Source organism: Mobula hypostoma, chromosome 2, assembly GCF_963921235.1.
Source record: "Mobula hypostoma chromosome 2, sMobHyp1.1, whole genome shotgun sequence".
Classification (NCBI taxonomy): domain Eukaryota; kingdom Metazoa; phylum Chordata; class Chondrichthyes; order Myliobatiformes; family Myliobatidae; genus Mobula; species Mobula hypostoma.
In genome coordinates, this window is record NC_086098.1 from 187470333 (window position 1) to 187490243 (window position 19911).

The following is a 19911-nucleotide window of genomic DNA, read 5'->3' on the forward strand; positions in this document are numbered from 1 at the left end:
AAAATTAGCCTGAGTTTGGTGGTTGGAAAGAGATGTTGGAGTCCATTATTAAGAAAAAGTCTTCAGGGTATTTGGAGGCGCATGATAAATTAGGTCAAAATCATCATGGTTTCCTTAAGGGAAAATCTTGCCTGACAGATCTGTTGGAATTCTTTGAGGAAATAACAAGCAGGATAGACGAAGGAAAGTGGATATTGTTTAATTGGATTTTTAGAAGGCCTTTGACAAGGTGCAATACATGAGGCTGCTTAACAAGGTAAGAGCCCATGGTATTACCAGAAAGATATTAGCAAGGATAGAAGATTGGCTGACTGGCAGGAGGCAAAGTGTGGAAATAAAGGGGACCTTTTCTGTCTGGCTGCAGGTGACCAATACTGTTCCACAGGGATCAGTTTTGGGACTGCTTCTTTTCACATTATATGTCAATGGTTTGGATGATGGAATGGATGGGTTTGTGGCTAAGTTTGCAGACGAGATGAAGATAGGTGGAAGGGCAAGTAGTGTTGAAGAAGCAGAGGACTTAGACAGATTGGGAGAATGGACAAAGTGAGTCGGATGGAATATAGTGCAGGGAAGTGATGTTTGTGCACTTTGGTAAGAGAAATAAAGGCATAGATGGGGAGAAAATTCAAAAATTAGAGGTGCAGAAGGACTTGGGAATCCTTGTGCAGATATCCCTAAAAGCGAACTTGCTGGTTGAGTCAATGGTCAGGAAGGCAAATTCAATGTTAGCATTCATTTCCAGAGGACTAGAATACAAAAATGAAGATGTAATATTGAGGCTTTATAAGATCGGGCGGCACCCGTGGAAACGATGAGTCGACGTTTCGGGCCAGAACCCTTCATCAGGACTCTAGAGGGAAGGAAACGTCGACTCATTGTTTCCATGGATACTGCCCAACCTGCTGAGTTCCTCCAACGTGTTGTGAGTGTTGCTTTGACCCCAGCACCTGCAGAATATTTTGTGTTGAGGCTTTATAAGACATTGATCAGATGCACTTGGTAACTGTGAATGCTTTTGGCCCCCTATCTAAAGAAAGATGTGCTGGCATTGGAGAGGGTCCACAGGACATTCTCAAGAATGATTCCAGGTTAACATACGAGGAACATTTGATGGCTCTTGGCTTGTACTCTCTGGAGTTTAGAAGAATGGTGGGTGTCATTGAAACCTATTGAATATTGAAAGGCCTAGATAGAGTGGATGTGAAGAAAATGATTGCTATAGTGGGGGAATCTTGGGCCCTGAGGGCACAACCTCAGAAAAGAGGGACAACTAGTTGGAGTAGCAGTGAGCCAGTGGGTAGTGAATCAGTGGAATTCATTATCACAGATGGCTGTGGAGGCCAAGTCATTGGGTATATTTAACAGGGGGTTTGATAGGCTCTTGATTTGTCAAGGCATCAAGGTTGTGGGGAGAATGGGATTGAGAGGGGTAATAAATCAGTCAAAATGGAATGGTAGAGCAGACATGATGGGCTGAATGGCCTACTTTTGCACCTGTGTCTTATGGTCTTATGGTTATTTACAGTCTCACTGGGGTTTTGCAACCCTGGCACCATGATAGTTAAAAATCCTTCATCTGTATATATTCTTTGCTGTGGTAAGCTTTTGGGGATTACAAATAAATAAGGAGTAAATGATAAAAAAAGCTATCATGGGCCTAATTTACAAAAATTGGAAATAATTTTACACAGGTTGGAGAACGCCTCTAACCGAACAGCATTTAACAGATGAGTAGTGACCAAGTTCTGCTGCCTCACATTAACACATTAAAAAAGTCATTTTCCACACCACAATATGTCATTCAGGACCTGGAGTGTCAGGACCCCATTTGGCCAAATTTCCAAGGGTAACAGACCTGAACACTCTTCCATCATAGCCATTTCACAGCTCAAAACCAGAATGGCTTTGGATGTAAATAGTATCTCTACTGCAATTTTGAAATGTCAAGACCTCAGAGATGCAGTAATCATGACTATCTTCAAGAGAGGAGCCAAGTTTGACATTTATATCCAATGATCCCTCTAAGTATTTTTACAGCTGCATGGACAAACCATTGCTCTGTTTTTTTCTATTTTTTTATAATATGTATAATATGAATATTCTGAATGAAAATTGAAGAATCATACTTTTGATTTTATTTATGAATCAAAAATTTATGAATCAAAATGTATAATGAAATGTACAACAAAGAAAATCTTTTACATTATGTAAACTTTTTCCCATCTGTCTTTATTCCAGCTGCATGGCAACAAAGCCTATGTGCGTGGGAGCATTTCAGTTACTGCACGGCCACGCACGTGCACAGCTTAGAGTGAACAGTGTTTATAACTATAGTCTGCCATATAGTCAGCACCGGACATGTCCCTCACCACTTCTTTCCAGAGGTCCAAGAACTGTTCCCCAAACCACAGTGTGGATTCCTTCATTCGAGAGGAATAGTAGATAAGATCCTCGCCTTGCAACCATTCCAAAAAATGGAGGGAGCAGTATGGCTTTTTTACCTCACTAAATTCAATGAATCCATCCAACAGGAGGCACTGTGGAACATCATCCTTAAATCTGGCTGTCAATAGAAATTGATTTCCATCTTTCAGTAGCTACATATATGCCACAATACCTAGCCACAGGCTAACAACAAAACCAATCTCGGTGAAGGCGATTGTCAAGAAAGACTGCATCTTTGCCCGTTTTCCTCAGCTTTTAGTCTTGAAATTTCATGCCTCACCTCTAGATAAATTCCAGTAGGATGGATCTAATTTTCAGAGCTATTAGGAAACTGCATTCCAGAACCAAGATCATCCAAAATTCCATAGCTGAGTTGAAGTCTGAGCAAACCTGGATGCTTAGCTCCAGGCCAGTAATAGTTCATTAGAGAAGATACCGTACACAAGACAAAGGTTATCCACCAACCTGTCCCCTTGGTACTGTACTGTATTTAACAATGTTTCTGCTGAGAACCTGGAAACTGTGGACCATTTCCCATGTCTCAGGTGCCATGGTAGCGTGGCAGTAAGTGCAATGCTATTACAGCTTGGGGCATTCTGGAGTTCGGGGTTCAGTTCCAGCACCACCTGTAAGCAGTTTGTGGGTTCTCTCTGTGAGCTGCGTGGGTTTCCTCTGGGCTCTTTGTTTTACTCCCGCAGTCCAGACACGTACCAGTTAGTAGGTTAATTGATCCAGTACATTGTCCTGTGATTAGGCTAGTGTTAAGTAGGTGTGTTGCTCTGTGGTGTGTCTCATTCTGTGCTGTATCTTGAAATCAATAAATGTCATTCACCACTGTCTCCAATGTGCCATTGACGCTTAGTCAATGGAAAGTGTATTTGAAGAAGATGAACACAATAGATTCCGTAGATGCTGGAAATCCAAAGCAACACACACAAAATGCTGGAGGAACTCAGCAGATTAGGCAGCATCTTTGGAAATGAATGAACAATCGACATTTATTCATTTGAAGAACATAACCTGGCCCAAAACTCATTGTCTACCAGGCAGCATTGATCTCTGCTCTTCTATATGTTGCTGAAACCTGGATTACAAATAGCAGGGATTGTGAGGTGCTAGAGAGATACCACTAAAACGATATCTTCAAAATTCTCTAATCTCATTAAAATAAAGGGAGAACCAATGTCAGCATCCTTTCCAGAGCTAATATTCTAAGCACTGGAGCTCAAGATGCATTCAGTTAGCTGCATTAAGCATGCTACACCACTTACATGTCTGACACTAGATCCCAAAAACAGAAGCAGGATGATTGTATTCTTTCAGCTATGCTGACTTTTCCAAAATTTATACTGGCATCAGAGTACTTAACACTAGCCTAATCACAGGACAACGTACTGGACCAATTAACCTACTAACTGGTACGTGTCTGGACTGCGGGAGTAAAACAAAGAGCCCAGAGGAAACCCACGCGGCTCACAAATATGAGATACTGTAATAAATATACTGTATATATTTATTACAGTATCTCATGAGCTGCTGGTAAATCTCCATTGATCATCCCATTCTTTTCTGAGATCTGTCAGGGTAGGAAATGACCAGGAAGATGGATGTAAAGATTCAAGATAACGGTCAAAGTTTCCTTCAAGCAATGCAATACCCCCAATAAATCCAGAAAATCTCCGGCCTATGACTGCCCTTACTCGGGGTGGAGCACTTAGCATGCTTTTGAGTGTGTCACGTCCATGCATTGAATGTGCACAGAAGCCCTGTGTAAACAGAAGAGAACCTCCCAGCTTCACACACAGAACGTAGACCAGTACAGTATGGCCCTTTGGCCCACAATGTTATGCTGACCTTTAAATGTACTCCAAGATCAATCTAACTCTTCCCTCACATTTAGCCCTCCACTTGAATCTTGTACATTTGCATATCTAAGAGTCTCCTAAATCTCCGTAATGTATCTGCCTCTGCCACTCTGTTTAAAACACCTACTCTGACACCACCACCCCCCCCATACTTTCCTCCAATCACCATAAAATTATGCCCCCTTGTATTAGCCATTTCTGTCCTGGGAAAAAGGTACTCTCTGTCCATTCTGTCAATATAGTCACTTATACACTTCTATCAAGCCATCTTCCATTCTCCGACACTCCAAAGAAAGAAACTGCATTCCCTTTCATACCCCCATTCACCCAGCTTCCTACTTATATGGTCTCACCTATCTCCTGCCAACTTGTACTCTACCCCCTCCACATTCAGGCTTCTGCCCCCTTCCTTTTCAGTGGCCTGAAATGTCCACTGTTTATTTCCCTCCATAGATGCTGCCTGACTTGCTGAGTTCCTGCAGCATTTTTGTGTGTTGTTGTGAGAGTCAGCTGTTTCCGCATTGGCTCCGTTAACCACCTGATAGCTGACTAAACCAAAGCCGAAGCCAGTCATTCTCAACGCTAGGGGCTGCTTGAGAAGGAACAGTAGTTTTACAGACAATTGGAGTTGAAAAGAGGACAAAGTGCAATGCCGGCAGTACCAAGGATATATTCAAGAATTTAAATATTACCATTTTTGTGGGGCAATTTAAACAGATACAGCACATATTATGTGTGTATTCCCCTTAGTGTGTCATAACACTATAAGACATAGGAGCAGAATTAGGCCACTCAGCCCATCGAGTCTGCTCTGCCATTCCATCATGGCTGATCCCAGATCCCACTCAACCTCATATACCTGCCTTCTCGCCATATCTGATGACGCCCTGACTGATTAGGAAACTATCAACTTCCGCTTTACATATACCCATAAACTTGGCCTCCACTGCAGTCTGTGGCAGAGCAGTCCACAGATTCTCTGGCTGAAAAGATTCCTCCTTACCTCCATTCTAAAAAGGACACCCCTCAATTTTGAGGCTGTGTCCTCTAGTTATGGATACCCCTACCATAAGAAACATCCTCTCGACATCCACTCTATCTCAGACATCCCACCCTGCAAAAACTCATTTCAGGGAGGTAGCACCATCAATTTGTAGGAGACTCCTGGAACTTCCGGGAGAGGTGGGATGTCTGCAATAGAGTAGCTCCTTAGCAGCTATCCAGCTAGTTTAAATAACATTAGCTATGCTAATGAACGAATGACGCCTGTTAAAGTCACCTCAACATGTCTTTTACAGTCTTAACCCACCATGGGCAATAGAAAAGTCACTGTTGCAAACAGTGCAGCAAACAACACTGTCATTATTTTTGACCCCTATTAGGCAGGGGTACACTTCAGCATAGTCTGGGGTGACGTACGTTTTATATTTTCTTTTTTTGGAACACTCTGCCATGGCGCGCACATGCTCTCTCTCTCTTTCTCTCTCTCTCGCGCTCTCTCGCTCTCTCTCATGCTCTCTCTCTCGCGCTCTCTCTCTCTCTCTCCTGTGGTCGCTTTCGCGCTTTCTCTCTCTCATGGTCTCTCTCATGCTCGCTCTCTCGCTCGCTCGCTCCCAAAAAAATTGATTTCCGGGACATTGTATATAACTTGCGGGCATCAGGGAGCCACTATTAATATGCGGGAGACTCCTGGAACTTCCGGGAGAGGTGGGATGTCTGCTATCTAGTCCTTCTAACATTTGGTAGGTTTCAATGAGATCTCCCCACATTCTTCTAAATTTCAGTGAGTACAGGCCCAAAGCTACCAAGATGTTAATCCCTTCATTCCCAAAATCATCCTTGTGAACCTCCTCTGGACTCTCTCCAATGACAACACATCCTTTCTGTGGTAATGGGGCCCAAAACTGTTGACAAAGCTCCAAGTGTGGCCTGGCTGGTAGATGGCTTGATAGAAATGTATAAGATGATAAGCGGCCTGGCTCAGCATTATCTCCTCGCCTTTATATTCTATTCCCCATGAAAGGAATGCCAACATTGCACTTGTCTTCTTTACCACAGACTCAACCTGTAAATTAACCTTCTGGGAGTCTTGCATGAGGACTCCCAAGTCCCTCCATACCTTTGAAGTTGGAACCTTCTCCCCATTTAAATAACAATCTGCACTACTGTTCCTTTTACCAAAATGTATTACCAGACATTTACCAACACTGTATTGCATCTGCCACTTTTTTGCCCATTCTTCCAATTTGACTCACACTTACTGCAATTGCATTGCTTCCTCAGCACTACCTACCCCTCCAATTATCTTCGTATCCACAAACTTTGCCACAATGCCATCAATTCCATTATCCAAAACTTTGAAAAACAGTGTGAAAAGCAGCAGCTCCAATACTGACCACTGAGGAACACCATTAATCACTGGCAGCCAAATAGAAAAGGTTTCTTTATTCCCACTTGTTGCCTCCTGCCTGTCAGCCAATCCTCTATCCATGCCAGTATCTTTCCTGTAATCCACTGCCTCTCCTTGTTACTTCCTCGAAGATCTCTAACAAATTCGTCACGCAAGATCTCCCTATACAGAAACCATCCTGATTTTGACTTATTTTATCATTAGTTTCCAAGTACCTCGAAAAATCTTCCTTAATAATCGACTCCAACACTTTCCCAACTACTGAGGTTAGGCTAACTGGCCTATAATTTCCTCTCTTTTGCCTTCTTTCCGTCTTAAAGAGTGGTGTGACATTTGCTATCTTCCAGTCCTTTGGGACCATGTCAGAATCATGTGATTCTCGACAGATCATGACCAATGCATTTGTTATCTCTTCAGCAAACTCTCTCAGGACTCTGGGATGTAGTCCACCTGGTCTAGGTGCCTTATCCACCTTAAGACCTTTCAGTTTGTCTGGCACTTTTTCCTGTGTAATAGCAATGGCATTCACTCTTGCTCCCTGACACTCACGGACCTCTGGCGCACTGCTAATATCTTCCACAGTAAAGACTGATGCAAAGTACCCATTAAGTTCATCTGCCATTTCTTTGTCCCCATTACTACCACACCAGCATTATTTTCCAGCAGTCCAATATCAACTCTCATCTCCCTTTTAATCCTTATATAACTTAAAAAACTTTTAGTATCCTGCTTTATATTATTGGATAGTTTGCCCTCATATTTCACCTTTCCTCTTCTTATAGCATTTTTTTTAGTTGCCTTTTGCTGGATTTTAAAAGCTTCCCAATCATCCAACTTCTCACATACTTTTGCTACCTTATATGACTTTTCCTTGGTTTTTACACAGTCCTTAACTTCCCTTGTCAGCCACGGTTGACTAGCACTGCCATTTGAGAACTTCTTCCTCTGTGAGACATATCTATCCTGCGCCTTGTGAACTATTCCCAGAAACTTCAGCCATCTCTGCTTTGCCATCATCCCCGCCAGTACCTCCTCCAATCCACCTGGGCAAGCTCCTCTCTCATGCCTCTGTAATTCCCTTTATTCCATTATGATTCCGATACATGTGACTTATGCTTCTCCCTCTCAAATTGCAGTATGAATTCAATCATATTATGATCACTGCCTCCTAAAAGTTCCTTTTCATTAAGCTCCCTATGAAGATCTGGGTTATTACACAACACCCAATCTAAGACAGCCTTTCCCTGAGTAGACTCAAGTACAAGCTGCTCTAAAAAGCCATCACATAGGCATTCATGAAATTTCCTCTCTTGCGATCTGACACCAATCTGATTTTCCCAATCCCCTTGCATACTGAAGTCCCCCATTACTATTCTGACATTACCCTTATTACATGCCCTTTCCAGCTCCCTTTGCAATCTCAACCTTACATCTTGGCTACTATTTGGAGGCCTGCATATGATTCCTACAATTTTTTTTAACCCTTGCTGTTTCTTATCTCCCCCCCACAAAGATTCAACATTCTCTGACCCTCTTTTTAAAGGTGTAATTCCATCTCTTACCAACAAGCCGCACCACCACCTCTGCCTTCCAGCTTGTCCTTTCAAAACAAAGTATATCTTTTGATGTTAAGCTCCCAACTAGGGCCTTCTTTCAGCCACGACTCAGTCATGTCCACAACGTCATACCGACCATTCTCTAATTGTGCCTAAATATAAATTTATACACTTAATGATATTTAATACCATTGTAACGCTCAGCTATATTGGCTGGTATATATCTAGGGGAAATCCCGTCTGGCACCCGCCTGGACACTTCCGGTTGTGTCAGTTGCTGTACCACTGCCACCGAAATCAGTTTCAAACATCAATCATCAGCCAGCACACACAGTTTTACCAAGTACGCTTTATAGATATTACTAAGTCTATGAAATTAATGTAAATTCAATACAGAAAAAGGGAATGGAAAAGGTGCCAGACTTATCAAAGTTCAAGTTCTTCGTGCACAAGTTGGAGCTCGGAAATTTCTTCAGGACCACCCTGACCCTGTCGACTCGCGGCTCAGGATCACTCGGAGTGATCGACCGGAGCCTTCCTGCACGTCCGTCGTCCTCCCGGTCTCTCGTCCGACTACCCACCAAAAGCCCCTTGTTTCCAGTCATATGAGACAGCATTATCAACCCAAGAAAGAATAACATGAACACCCATTGGCTAATAGCACCCTGCTATCTGTTATAACCCAAACAAAGTGCTAGCTGGAGACTTTCTCAGCATTTAACCTAACATAGAAGCCATTTTAATCCACATATGCAGCAGTTCAGAAGATTAACATAACAAAGAAGCCATTTTAAATTTAACATAACAAAGAAGAAACCCCCCTACACCTTAATAATAATACTTCATGTCATTTATATGCTCAGTGATTATTGGGTCCTGCTGGCCCCCACACCATCTCCGCATGTCCCTGACCATTACTCTGGGCAAACAATGGCAGTACAGAAGCAACTGAGAACTTTATATTCCTCTGTTTTCTGAATGAATCAAGAGGCAAAACAAACTCTAGCAAAAGTGGAATCATGCTACTGATGCGGATGCTATTCTGGTGTACTGTTGGTAATAGATTCAGTGTAATTGAATGGTTTCATCAATACAAGGACATTACGGTCTATTAAAGTTAATGAGATAAGCGTTCCAAGCTGGGCTCCAGGGTGTCCTCTGCAGATTCTCAAATGGCCAGTCACTGCATTGTAAATGAGCTGTAAGATACGATTGCCTGAGCTATTGAGCATGACTAATTCTGAACAAGTTAGATCGACGCTGTCTTATCAAAAGCAATTTTCTTTTGCAAGGTCATGCAAACGTGACCTGGGCCTCTCTTGCTGGACGTAGTGTGGCCTGTAGGAAGGAATGCACTAAATATGTAGAGACTTCATATTTTAAAGTATAGTTTAATTCAAATGCATTCATACCACTTTGAAAGAAATCTCAATTTATCACATCCTAAACAATCTGGACAACATTTTGCCTGTTAACCATAGCTTAGTTAACTGCTCTCTCCCCTCTCAGTCAAAAAATTCTGGGCTTAGTTCCCAGGTAGATTAGATTATACTAGCTTTATTTGTCGCATGTACATTGAAACATCGAAACATACAGTGAAACCTGTCATTTCTGTCAATAACCAGCAGTCCAAGGATGTGCAGAGGGCAAGTGTCACCAACCTTCCAGCACCAACATAGCATCCACAATTTACTAACTCTATCCCGAACGTACTTCTTTGGAATGTGGGAGGAAACTAGAGCATCTGAAGGAAATCCATGCAATTATGGAGAGAACATACAAACTCCTTCCAGACTGTGGTGGGAATTGAACACTGGTCTCTGACGCTGTAAAAGTTTGCATTAACTGCTATGCCACCGTGACGCCCATAGTGGGCTTTATTCAAAGCAGCTTGCGCAAGTTCTATGCTGGAATGCTGCTGCCAACTTTTCCATGTGACATTTATTGAACTGAGTTTTGAACAATACTAAAGCAATACTTTGAAGAGCAACAGTAGGGCTCGTTATCCACCTAGGCTAATACTGATCGCCTGCTCACTTTACTGGAACAGACTGGGGCTAGATTGTGCTTGACCCAATTGTACCCAACAGAATCCAGCTGTTCCAAAAAAGAATGCTGAGCCGTGAGCAGTGACTCAGCTTCGTGAACTCATTGTCCCAATGGCTGTGATAATCAGTCTTGAAAAACTTGAAATAGATTTAGATGATTTTAAAAACTTAAAAAACCATAAAACTATTTCATAGTAAAACTCAAATAATTTAATTAAAGACATTATTATTATTAATTAAAATAAAAAAAACACCAAAACATTTTCCATTCAATGTGGCCATTCTAAGGAAAAGAATGGATCATGCTAGATACTCCAGCCACAATCCAAGGAAGGCTGGATTGGTTTACCTGTCTGTTCAATTCAGTACATTTGTTTGTTCCCCGATTCAGTGCTTTGATGTAAACTCATAAGTACTCACTCTATAATTGTCACAATAAGCATAATGTAGAGGGAATATAACTGAGATTTGTTGATCACTATTGTTCAGATTGGCAATAATATCCAAATGAAAATCAACTTATACTTGCCTGTTACAGGAAAAAATGCAGTAATAATTGGTATGGGTACTGTCAACAGTATCACTAAAGACTGGTGTCCAGATGCACTTTGTCTCAACGTTTGCTTTCAACAAAATTCTGTAGTAGTGTTAGACATTGTGTCCCTCCTCCACCTTCTCCAGCTGCCACACACTCCCCCACGGGGTCTTCTTTCCCCACTGTTCCCATCTGCCACTCCCTTACGCTCCATGCACCATCTTTCTTATCAAATTCTATCATATACAGCCTTTCATTGTCCCCACCAATCAGCTTACAGCTTCTGTTGTTATTCCCACTCTCTCGTTTTCCATTTGGCATTCTTTACTCCTCATCTGGATTCAACTATCACTCAGTGACTGCAGATACTGGAAACGTGGAGCAACACACAAAAACGCTGGAGGAAGTCAGGAGGTCAGGCAGCATCTACAGAGGGAAATGAACAGTTGATGCTTTGGGCCGAGACCCTTTGAGACCCTTCAAGACTTTCCACCTATCACTTGCCAGCTTTTGCCCCACCCTTCTCCACACTTACCTATTTCTCCCCTACTCTTTCAGCCCAGGTGAAAGATATCAAATGAAAAATTAGCTGTCCATTTCCCTCCACAGCTTGTATTTTTTTGCTCCTGATTCCAACAATCACAATCTCGTGAGTCTCTCTTATTTTGTCCTTCGGGTTAGTACAGACAAATGAGAAAACAATACATTGCATGTTTTAAGCATATGGACATATTACAAAACTGGGTCATCATTGGAGTAGCATGGTAGTGTAGTGGTTAGCACAATGCTTTACAGAACCTGCGACCTGAGTTCCATTCCCACCGTTGCCTGTGAGGAGTTTGTACGTTCTCCCAGTGACTGCGTGGGTTTCAACCCACAGTCCAAAGATGTACTGGTTGGTAGGTTAATTAGTCATTGTAAATTGTCCCCTAATTAGGCTAGGATTAAATGGGGAGAGGGAGAATTGCTGAGTGGTATGGCTCAAATGGCTGGAAGTAAATTCCACAATATTGTAAGGATAAGCAGAAAACCAATAATATATACTGTAACAATTCTTACCTTTACATCACCTCTTACAAATAGAAGTGTGATCCAGGTGTTTCAGCCAGGCCACCCAATGGATTTGTGTATACCCAAGAAGCTGTTTTAATTCCTATGATGTTAAACAACCTTCGATCTTAACTGGAATGAAGAACTTGCTTCTGCTGATTTTCCCAAAACAAAACCATTTGCAATTACTGCTAACAGTCAGTTCCTTGAAGTCGGACCATGGCCTCCTCTTGTGCTACTTTGAGACCACCCTCAGGGTGGAGGAGCAACACCTGATATTCCATCTGGTAGCCTCCAACCTGATGGTGGGAATATTGATTTCTCCTTCCGGTAAAAAAGATTCCCTCCCCCTCCCTTCTTCTTCTATTCCCCACTCTGGCCTCTTGCTTTTTCTTACTTGCTTAACACCTCCCCTTGGGTCCCCTCCTCCTTCCTTTTCTCCTATGGTCCCCTCTCCTCTCCAACCAGATTGCTTCCTCTCCAGCCCTTTACCTTTCCCACTTACCTGGCTTCAGTTAACACCTTCTAGCTCTCCTCCTTCCCCTTCCCCCCACCTTTTTATTCTAGCATCTTCCCCCTTCCTTTCCAGCCCTGAAACGTCATCTATTTATTAATTTCCATAGCTGCTGCCTCACATGCTGAGTTCCTCCAGCATTTTGTGGGTGTTGCCTTGTAGGAGCTAGTAGTTCGGAAACCCCTTTTTGGCAGGGGCTTTTTTAATCACTTGCAGATTGATAGAAAGAATATGATAATGAAACACCATCACCTTCCATGGAAAATTATGTTATTTTTCTGCATCAAAGTAATAAATCAAACTGAAAAAATGAGCATAGATGAGGGACTCACTTCCGCTGACTGATCTGGTCACTCAGAGATTGCTGCGTGGCCTTCAGGTAGCTCTGACGTCGTGCTGCAGTCTTTGGAGATGGTTTGGGGCTCATCTCAGAGTCCTCACTGTCATCGTCTCCCATTGCCTTTATGTAGCTGCCACTGCGCATTCGCCGACAGGGAATTTCGCCCACTTTTCCACGTGAAAGAGTGCTATTCCAGTCATCGTGAAGAGGAACCTGCTCAAGATGGAAAACCTTTTGTTAGACCAAATGATTTTCTACTTCATGCGTTAAAAAGAAGTCAGAAGAGAGTGGTTCCAAGGAGACTAACTGCATCATGATAATATTTACTACTGGTCAAAACTTTTGGAAAAAATGCTCTTGAGTTGTTGACTTCATCAAATGACATGATGTATATGAGAACACATCAGGATAGCCATTTTATGCATCCTCTGTCAAATGCTATTAGAAATCAGTTTCACTTAGAAGAACATCCTGTCAGCTTGCATGCACAGTGAGAGCAGCATTTTTGCGCATGTAATCTCAAATTCAGAACATGTTTGCTAACAATTGAATCTTTATGACAATTATCACGAGCCCAGATGTTACCAAGTTTTCTGCAACCTATTATTTTGTAGGTTTGCTTTACTGGCAACGGCACAGTTTTATACTGCATGGGCTGCTTCAGAGTGTTGACACCATTGCCCTAAAATCCTTAAAGCTGTTTTTACCTGAGATGAAAGACAAAGTTTTATGCTTTAAGACTGAAAACAAATCATCAAAATCTTTCCCTTTTCTTCATCAGTCACCAGGTCTTCAAGGGAGCAGCAACACTTTAGAATATTTCTCCAACTGGGCAACTTTTACCCAAAAAAGGGTTCAGAGCTTGAATAGACATCACAGTGTTTGGCTTACAGTTCAGAAGCATCTTTCATTTCTGACAGATCCATGGATTGAGAGCTAGTTTCTGTTTTAGAACATTAGAGCGTACTTTTTCCTCTATTTAAGAATCCTTGGACAAATTTTAAATTAAACTGTGGGGGACTAATGCACTTGCAGAATTATGCACACTAGAAAAATTTTATGCAGTATGATTTCATGGAATGACATAATAAATATCAGTTAGCAATAGATTATTCTTAATTACGCTTGATAAAAGGTGGATCCCAGTCAGAATATTTGCCCAGCTTTACACTATTGCAAATCATCTAAATGATAATCAGCTCTCAGCAGACTTGATCAGAAATGTCTAGTCTGAAAATCTGTGTATGGTGAATTCAACCCAGTTTCTAAACTTTAGTCAGTCAAAATATCATTGTAATCAGGCAACTTTGGAGCCAAGCATGTGTTCATCAAAGGATAAAGCCATTTTTCACATTTAGCAGAAAGTGACACTTCATTTCTGTAATGACTTTCAATGCTATGTCCCTTTAGCCATCAGAATGTTCTGAGATTCTTTCTGAATAAATTGGACACTTTTCTGGCAGAATGCACACAATTCAGCCCTGAAATGTTGAGACTCTCATCTTTGGCACAGATTCTCCCTTTTCTGATGTGAATGACAAAAATTTGGAATCAAGTATTAAAAAAAACATCAGCTCACTGCACAAGCCAAGCTCCAAGTCGGAAGAAGAAATGAGCAATTTCAAGCCTTTTGTATCGACATTTGGATGTTGCTTTACAGTTGCATCCAGCATGCTACATACGGACTAGTGCAATCACCATGCATTGATGGAAAGCTGTAGCAAGAACATAAACAACCTTCAGCCGTTTCCTTATTTTGACATAACTGTTGCATCATGTTGGGCAGCTGTGAAGTGTTGGATTTAAGCCTTACAATCACACAGCAAATGCTCAGAGAGGAGAAAAGCTTTGGAACAATGCTCTTGATTCTATGTTATTTTCAGCCACCATAAGACAGCTTGCTCAGGGCAACATTGCAAGCAGTGCATTTACATGTGTATAATGGGAGAGATGTTGTCAAAACTGACCATAAGCAATAAAACACAGATGGATTAAATCTAGATGAACAATTCCAGAGCAGTAACTGCACGTTATTGTAATTCAAGGTTCAAACAGAAGAGATATAACCACTATTGTTATGTACTTGAAAGAGACAAATGAAAGTTGAAGTAGCTAAGGAAAGGTAGGGAGATTAACTTGCCCACAAAAATTGTTGATCAGGATGAAATATTTTTAAAAAGGTGACTATAGAATGTCAAAACATACAGCTTGCATATATGGAATGAGCTGCCTGAGAAAGTGGTAGAAGCAGCTACAATTAAAACATTTTAAAGACATTTGGATTGACTCTCAATGTCAACCCCACATCCCTGTCATGATGGGCGGAGATAGGTGAGGCCAGCCAACACGGCTCTGATGAAGCTGTATAGGCTATTCCCCGTACAGCGGATACAATAAATTACAGAAACATCCAACCAGACCATTGACTTTGGACAATGGAGATGGGAGATCATCAATGGCTTATGCTCTACTGGGAGCTAAGGCCCAAGAAGAAAGAAGAAAGACATCTGGATTAGATAGGAAAGGTTTAGAGGGAAATGGGCCAAATGCAGTCTAATGGGACTGGCTCAGTAGGGCAACTTAGTCAGCAAAGCGTGATGTGAGTTGGGCAAAGAGACCCTTTTCCACGTGACCACCCTCTGTAGCATTTAAGAGGAAAGTATGAAGTTTCAAAATGCTGTTGGTGAACAATGTGGGAAGCAAATTAAAATTGAATTAGAAAACATGATTCAAAGGATAAAAATAAAATTGCAAAGAATCAGGAACACATTTAGATGGGCAATTTGAGCAAGGAATGTACTTGTAATATGATAAGTGAAGTCCTGTGTCCTACATTGAAAAAGGGTTGATGTGTGTGAAATAGGAAGAGGGTATAGTCTCTGAGCTTGAGTCCCCCTGGCCTAGGACAGTGAATATCTATCACACAAAATACCACTGTGGGCAAATCAACAGTAACACAAAAAAGACCACAAATCAGTGCCACGAAACAGTCTCTCAGAATATATTTGCAAAAAAGTACAGTTTGTAGCGGCCAATCCTTCCACTTCATCTTGGAGAAATATTTTATAAATTGGATTTTGTTAGAAGTGTACATGCTGGGTTTAGTTCCTCCCATGAATAAATGGTTCAAAGACCAGGGCAACAATTTAAAGTGAAGAGCAAAGGGTTTATCAGACACCATGAAAAGAGTAGAACTCATCACCAGTTAGGGTGGTCATAGAGTTTTACAGCAGACAAACAGGTCCTTCAGCCCATCACATCCATGCTGACTTTTCTGCTAGTATTCACTAATCATATTTGTTCCAATTTCCCACCTTTACCTTGAATATTTAAGTGCCTGTCTAAATATCTCTTAACCAGAGTGATTTTATCTGATTCCATCACCTGCTCTTGGTCCAGATACAGAACACAGCACAGTACATTACAGTACAGATTCTTTGCCAACATTTTAACCTACTCCAAGATCAATTTAACCCTTTCCTCCCATGTAGCCCTCTATTTCTATTTCATCCATCTACCACTCAAACATTCTCTTTGTAAAAATACTTCCCCCTTGATTGCCTTTAAAATTCTTTCCTCTCACCTTAAACTGATGCCCTGCTTTTGATTGCCTCATCATGGACAAAAGATTCTGATTATCTGCTCTATCTACAACTCTTCTAATTTTATATACCTCTTTTGGGTTATCCCTCAGCCTCCTCTGCTACAGGGAAAACAAGAATCCCATCTACTATACACTTTGCTGTGCAAGCACATTCTTCCTATAGTGTGGTGACCAGATCTGCACATAATAATCCAAGAGCAGTCTAACCAGAATTTTGTAATGTTAGGACCATAATGCCATAAGAAACAGGAGTAGAATACGGCCATTCAGCCCATCGAGTCTGCTCCACCATTCCACCATGGCTGATTTATTATCCCTCTCAAACCCATTCTCCTGCCTTCTCCAGGTAACCTTTGATACCCTTACTAATCAGGAGCCTGCTTTAGATATAGCCAATGACTTGGCCACAACAGCTGTCTGCGGCAATGAATTCCACAGGTTCATCACCCTCTGGCTAAAGAAATTTCTCCTAATCTCTGTTCTAGACGGATGTCGCTCTGTTGTGAGGCTGTGCCCTCCAGTCCTAGACTCCCCCACTATAGGAAATATCCATGACACATCCACTCTACAATGTACTGTAACTTCTTAACTTTTATATCTGATGCCCCAACAATTTAAAGGAAGAATGCCACATGCCTTCTTCACTACCCGACCTTCAGTACTTCAGGATACTTCGGACTTGAACTGTAAGGTCCCTCTATTCATCCACATTTATTTCATAGCACCCTATCACTTACTCTGCATGCCCTAACCTTTGTGCTGGGACAGAGTCAAACAGGGCGTTCAAACATAAGCTTCAAAAGTAACTTGAAATAAAGCAATTTACAGGGATATGGCAAAAATGCAAGGGAATGCAACTGAACGAATTAATCTCTAGGGAGCTTCCAAGGACTTGGTGGCCTGACGGCTTCCTTCAAAGTCATAACAATTGTATTATTTCAAAGCTCAAGGTATGTGCAGTTGGAAGTGCAATAACTTGGATTAATAGCTAGTTAAAATGGACAGTATGTGCATTAACAAGTGGGTAATTGTGTTTCACAGCACCATTACCTGAGGTCACTTCTGTTCACGGTGCACATCACTGATGTTGTAGAGACCTCAAGGGAACAGTGTCTGCATTTACAGATGCTGTTACAAACCTCTTACGAAATGAGATGTGATACATTTTGTTCAAACATAATTAAGAGTGACAATAGCAGTTTAAAAAGGTGAAAGACAAATGATATGAAAGAAAAACAAAGCAACATTTTTAGCCACTGAATAACTAAAGTCATAAAATACCAATCAGAAACAGAACCTCGCATAAAGAGGCATAGAAAATAAAAGTCAAGATGTAATTATTACTATACATGAACTTATTAGATCATAATTGAGATAGTCTGTAGATTGTGGGTTCTATGACACTCGAGGGGTGATGTGTCAATAGTCAACAGTGAGGCAGACTGATCCAGTCTACCTTACCGTTAGTTATTAACACACAAACACTCAGAGAGGTTTGAAAAACTAGGTCTGCTATTCAGTGGAAGGCTGTTTTAATGAATTTATGAAGGCTTGAAACATACAAAAGAGGACAGAATGTACGGACAAAAATGTAAGAGTAAGAGGTTAAGGCAAGAAGCATGAGGAGAGCTCTTAACATGCTGGGTTGTCAGAAAGTGGAATGCATTTCTGGATATAGTTATCATCACAAAAAAAAATTAAATTTAGCTAGATAGCTGAGGGAAATGGGATGCAAAAAAGGGATACAAAAACAAGACACGCACGTGGGCACAACAACAGACAAAGTTGGTAATCCTCAGCAGGTCACGTAGCATCTGTGGAGAAACAGAAGTCATTCAGTTGAGGTTACAGGTTTGAACCCTTCCCTTGGGGACTTGGGTTGGTGCTGCCGCTCATATGGAAAGTAAACGTGAACAGACTGGGTCAAATGCTACTGTTCATTTTCAAAATTAGCTTGAACACCGAGATTTATTAATTTGTACAAAATAAATCTCAAGTAGATCTGTCACTCCTTATCATACCTGTAGTCACAGATAAAAGTCAGTGTTGTATTCTAATCCAGTACTAGTTTGGAATTAGTAGATTTTTGCTACTATAACATTCATAAGGGTGATAAAACTTTGGTGAAAGAAACAACAAACTTAAATGTTAATTCTTCTTCCTTCTCTATTTATACTTCAGATTAAGAACTGTTCCTTAATACTTGTGGAAGTTGATCTACCAGAAATAATAGGCTCCAACTTGTTGAAAAATGTTGGCAATTCCAGCCAACTGCTGGGATTTACTTCCTGTGTGTAAAAGTGGATTTTTTCTCACATAGAAGACTTGAACTTGTTAGCTGGGCTTTGCTGGCAATTCTAACTCTACTCTCTGATGCTGGTTTTTGTTACTTACCTGTTTTGACTTAAGATGAGGCCCATCAGCTCCATGCAGAAGAGGAATCTCATCAGTTATATTTCTTCTTCTCTTAGTTTCCATATCCTGCAACTTATTCTCTCTCACATACCCATCAACTCCCACACTGAGGAACAATGTACAACAGCCAAATAATCTACCATCTTATTTGTTTGAATGTGGAGGAAATCAGAGCACTCAAAAAAAAGTTACAGAGACAGAAAGAACACCAACTCACTGATGTCTTCATGGACATCTTCAACATATCACTTATCCAGGCTGCTATCCCCACATGCTTCAAATCAGCCACCATCATCCCTGGTCCAAAGAACTCTACACTTTCAGAACTAAATGATTACTACCCAGTGGCACTGATGCCAATCTTTATGAAGTGCTTGAATGGCCAGTAATGACACACGTCAAAAACTTCATTCCTGTCACAACGGGCACTCACCAGCATGTTTACCAACAAAACTGCTCTAAGACAGATGCCATACCATCTGCCATGCACCTGGCCCTGACACACCTAGGAAACAAGGATACTTATGTCAGAATGCTGCTTCTGGATTTCAGTTTGGCATTCAACATGAATGCCCCACAAATCTTGGTGAACAAACTCCTTCTCCTTGGTCTAAACATACCGCTGCACAACTGGGTGTTGGACTTCCTAACCAAAAGACTTTAGATAGTCAGGGTGCACAGCCGCTACTCCCTCCCTATCATCCTCAAAGCAGGTGCCCCCAGGGCTGTGTGCTGAACCCACTGCTGTACACTCTGCTCACATTTGACTGCACGGCCAAACATCTAAGCAATTATATGGTCAAGTTCACCGGTGACATGACAGTGGGGCTCATCACCAACAGTGCTGAGACAGCCTACAGAGAGGAAGTGGAAGAGCTCGAGGCCTGGTGCCCGGCAAATTTCTCCCTCTCCCAGTGTAGAGTGCCCTCCCACTTCAAAACATCCACCTTTGTTCCGGTACCTAAAAAGACCAAGGTAACATGTCTGAACGACTGGCGTCCTGTTGCGTTCACCTCAATAATAAGCAAATGCTTTTGAGAGGCTGGTCAAGGACTACATCTGCAGCATGCTGCCACCCACACTGGACCCCCTACAATTCACCTACCGACACAACCGATCGTCAGAT

General features: G+C 41.6%; 1 protein-coding gene across 5 annotated transcripts in view; it reads right to left on the reverse strand.

Annotated features, from left to right (window-relative positions):
* The window catches only part of LOC134342751 (disks large-associated protein 4-like), a 772967-nt gene that overhangs the window by 199026 nt on the left and 554030 nt on the right, over positions 1-19911 (reverse strand). For 4 of the 5 annotated variants that reach the window (XM_063041264.1, XM_063041263.1, XM_063041265.1 and 1 more), the window contains one exon: positions 12759-12979. In XM_063041264.1, coding sequence (XP_062897334.1) covers positions 12759-12979 — 221 coding nt within the window. Of the gene's footprint in view, positions 1-8702; positions 8833-12758; positions 12980-19911 lie in introns of those variants that run through there. The other variant, XM_063041267.1, reaches the window with a different exon arrangement.